This window comes from Hibiscus syriacus, unplaced genomic scaffold (genome assembly GCF_006381635.1).
Source record: "Hibiscus syriacus cultivar Baekdansim isolate YM2019G1 unplaced genomic scaffold, ASM638163v2 tig00109957_pilon, whole genome shotgun sequence".
Taxonomy (NCBI): domain Eukaryota; kingdom Viridiplantae; phylum Streptophyta; class Magnoliopsida; order Malvales; family Malvaceae; genus Hibiscus; species Hibiscus syriacus.
In genome coordinates this window covers 2,644,233-2,648,647 of record NW_024062539.1, presented here as the reverse complement: position 1 = coordinate 2,648,647, position 4,415 = coordinate 2,644,233, and the positions used below count along the sequence as shown (strand labels likewise).

The 4,415-nt window shown below is 31.8% G+C and overlaps 1 protein-coding gene across 1 annotated transcript; it reads left to right on the top strand.

The window, feature by feature from the left end:
• The first annotated feature begins 1,277 nt into the window (after positions 1 to 1,277).
• Positions 1,278 to 2,313, top strand: LOC120211103 (bZIP transcription factor 44-like). The gene has a single exon (XM_039209727.1). It carries the CDS (start codon positions 1,831 to 1,833, stop codon positions 2,263 to 2,265), a length of 435 nt encoding a protein of 144 aa, XP_039065658.1. The 5' UTR covers positions 1,278 to 1,830; the 3' UTR covers positions 2,266 to 2,313.
• The last annotated feature ends 2,102 nt before the right edge of the window (positions 2,314 to 4,415 follow it).

The following is a 4,415-nucleotide window of genomic DNA, read 5'->3' as shown; positions in this document are numbered from 1 at the left end:
TCATGCAAAGCGCCAAAGCTTGATGTCAGAAAAGCAAATGTATTATAATTTTAATTATCAAAACTAATTCTATATCATATTTAAATTATTATTTACATCATTGTCAATGCTATTTCCCAGTATTACCATCAGCGGCCTCAACTCGAGGGTAAAATTGACCCAATAAACTAAGTGGCTAAAAAAATAGCCTATTAGGCAAACATGAATTTTATTTTGTAATCTACAACATATGATATAGTGGAGTATAAATTTGTCACGATCAAATAATGAATTTTTATAAATAATATTTTTTATTTAGATTTGTCATATTTATGTGATGAATTCTAATAAAATATAACTTTTATTAGATTTTTTCACGTCATAATGATAAATTCTAATAAAAAAATATATTTTATTAAAATTTATCACATCAATATGATAAGTTTTAAATCTTATAAGAAATATAATGGATCTCAAATTAATTTTAAAAATGATGGACTAATTTTTTTAACCCGCGTGACCTATTAGCCAAATTTGCCTCTCAAGAAGTGCATTCCAAAATCACTTTATATTTTAGGGTAAACTACACACAAAGTCCCTTATTTGTAAATTCAATAATAGATATACTATTATTCTAAAAATTATAAATAAATTATTTAATTAAAATATTATTATAAAAAGGTAATTATATCTTGAAATATTCGATAGAATACTAAATAGGTATAATATAATAATAGTTTAGTCCTTAAATTTTATATAATTTATTAATTTAATCTTAAGCTAAAATAATTCAATAAGTTTAACTCTTCATATTAATTTTTTTTATCATTTAGTCTTTACTCTTTACATAAATTATCTTGTTCTTCTTCGAGAAATATTATAGTTATTTTCTCGTTACTTTTAAGTATAATAATGATTTATCAATAATCTGTTACTTTATGACATAAAGTTATGATCTAACTACTATTTTGATTCTATAGACTTATTTAGTTTGATTGTATAAAAAAAGATTAAATTGATGAAATTTAAAATATAAATAGTTAAATTTATTGAATTAAGATAAAATAGATAGAATATATAAACTTCAGAAATATCTTTATTATTATAGTTGAGTGACTTATTTATAATTCTTAGAAAAACATTGACATGTTAGTTACCAAACCCATAATTAAGGACCTTGGGTGTAGTTTATTATATATTATTCATATTTTTAATTACTAATTAACACATTTTTTAAATTTCTCCTTTTTCTTCTATATATTGCCTTCTCAGAGCTCTGAAAAGCCTCTTCTATTTCTGCCATCTTCCCCCTTAGAGAGTTCTATTGTGTTTCTTGTACATCTGAGCTTTTGCTATATTTTCCTTAGCTTCTTTCTCTGTTCTTTTCATATCCTTTTGCTGGGTTTCTTTGCCCTTCTATGGTGGGTTTTGGTTGCTAAACTTTGAATTCTGGAGTCTATAACAAAAACTCATAGTTTAAAAACCTTTTTTTTGGGGGTAAGATTTGCTGTTGTTGATGACATTTTCCTTGCCAATAAAAGTTTTTCTTTTTCTTGTTTCTTTCTTCCAGTAAATCTTGATGCTGCACAAGTTTGGTTGTTGATGTTCGAGATTCATGTCTCCGGTTGTCAGTGAAATCCTCCGATCAGGGTTTATGATAAACTCCTCCCTCAGACGCAGGACCCATCTCGTTCAATCTTTCTCTGTTGTTTTCCTCTACTGGTTCTATGTTTTCTCGGAAATAATTCTCTCGCTTTCTAGTTTAGCTTTAAAAAAAACTTAATCAGCATTAGGGTCCTATATCGTCTTCTTCGAGGTTAGATTTATCCAGAATAAATAGAATAAATCCACATGGCTTCCTCCTGTGGAAAATCCATCACCAATTCTTCAGCTTCATCTCCGCAGCAGCAGAATTCAGGGTCCGATCACCAAAGAAAACGGAGGAGAATGGAATCGAACCGGGAATCAGCGAGGAGATCGAGGGTGAGAAAACAAAAGCACTTGGATGATTTAGTGGCTCAAATAACAGAGCTGAAAAGTGATAATAACCAAATCCAGAGCAGCATCGGCTTCACCACCCAGCACTACATGAACATGGAGGCCCAGAACTCGGTCTTGAGGGCTCAGATGATGGAACTGAGTCAAAGACTCGAGTCGCTAAACGAGATCCTCGACCGTATCAACAGCCCCACTGCATGCAATGGGGTATATGAAGCAGAGGCCATTGAATTCAACCCTTTCAGTTTGCCTTGCCTTAACCAACAAGGATGCTTTTACTATGGTTAAGAATTACTACTTATATTATATTATTATCAATAATTAGTTGCCATTTACCCTGTTTGCTGTCTTTTTCATCCTTGCAAATGTCATCTTTTATTATGGTGCCTTTTGTAGTTGGTCAAAAGTGGGAAATAATTGATGGTAGACAACAGGGTAAATTCATTGTATTTATCACACAAAATTAATATGGTATCAACCTATAATACGATATTGAGCATACCAGTCATAATCATTGTAACACTCACATACAGGGTAATCTGATCCTATTTAAGGTGTTATATTAGGGTCACCAGAGTGACTTATCGTAAAAATCTCAAAAAATTTAAAATTTTTGTTAAAACGTGTAAAATCATAAAACAATTTATAAACAAAACAGTAAAATTTAACTATATTCAGAAATAAAACACATTTCAGACTCGGATATAAAAATAAAATACAGGCTACATGTCTCTTAATCACATGCACCGTACTTCGCAAGTAACGCCGGTGGGACTCCCTTACCGATATCGATAGTTGCACTGGTTCAATCATTTTAACCTGAAAAGGTGAGTAACAGAGTGAGCTTTGGAAAGCTTAGTAATACATAACTACCAAATGATGCTGAAGAACATGCAAATAACATATAAGCATATGTTTCCTTATTGATTCAGACATCACCAAACTTTTATGCTGAGCTGAGGTACCACTGATATCTCAGATAGTAAAAGGCAATAACCTTCCAGTTATGAGGAAATGTTTCGGATGACTCGGTCCAACAACGACTAAACCTGCCAGAGTCTTCAGTCATACCAGAGTCCCAGAGTACCCTATATAAACATAATTTCAGTCAGTAAACAGAGATATCGGAAATTAGAGCAGAGATCAGATAGCAAAACAAAAATTAGAGAAAACATTCGTGTGATCAGAGAACACACTAGAGGTTCCAAATATTATTCGGAGGTGATTGGTATTTATCAGATAGGGAGTTATAAAACTTCTGTAAACTGATTTATTCAAAAATTAGATTCCCATAATAGGGTTTGATAGCTGACAAATTCATCAGTTATTAAGAACGTGATTTATCAGGATCATAAACTATTTGGATATTTTTCGGATGCACTATGTAATTAGAAAGGTATTCAAAATCATGTGCAACAGAGTTACTTTTGTTTTCATGTATGACATGAGTGTTTCCCTTATTAATAAATTCAAAGACATTTTGGGCATTAGGTTTTTGGAGAATTTTTAATGATTCTAGCTAATAAGGGAGAAACAAATATTCAGGGCATTTACGATTTGTGTCGATCTATCGAAATATCGAGTTAACTCGAGCTGTACAAGTCTTAGCAATGATACCTGTCAACCGGTCAAATCGTTGCACTTCAAGCGTATTCACTCTTTAATACAAACAACTTTTGTCCATTGAACATCTACAGAATCATTGCTGAATAGGTCTTAAGGAGACGAACAAATATTCCAATGGTCTTTATTTCATTTCTACATTGCAACGATATCAAGAAATGTCGACATGCTTGATTCGTGGTTTATAACCCTTAGGGATGATACATCATGTAAGTTCATCAGCGTTTTCAGACTTATCCAAGTCATTCACTTAATCCGAAGTCATTGAGGTTACTTTGGTCATTTAGTAGTCAAGTCTATCCCAGTCACTTCGGAGTTTCCAGAGTAATTCTATCATTTCAGAAATTTGAATACATACATTACTTCCATTTCGTTTATCTTGGTCATATAATATAGTCATATTGGTCTACAAGGTTGATTTGTTCATTTCAGAGCTGAGGGTACTTAGTTATTCCAAAACTTAGACGTGCTTCGAATCATATTACACTTCAGGGGCATTCCAACTAAATTAGGAATTTAATCGGTGATTCCAGGATTCAAGTGGATCATAATTTAAGTTCTCAAGTCGTCTCCATTATCATATTCATCTATAATCCTTGTTAGTCTTTAAGGGTATCATAGTCATTTCATTTAATTATATCAGTGGCATTACTTTAGATAACTTAGGCTTGAAAGTATTTTAGTTCCTTTAGAGTTCAGAGTACTCTGCTCATTTGATCACTGGAGGTTAATTTCACTACTAGGGAAAGTCTTAGTCCTTTTTCAGTACAAGGACATTTTTCGTAATTTATCCCATTGTGCTATTTTTGGTAATT

What these genes read in the sequence shown, in the direction of transcription:
- LOC120211103 (XM_039209727.1), top strand. Translation starts at nt 1,831, where the DNA reads ATGGCTTCCTCCTGTGGAAAATCCATCACCAATTCTTCAGCTTCATCT.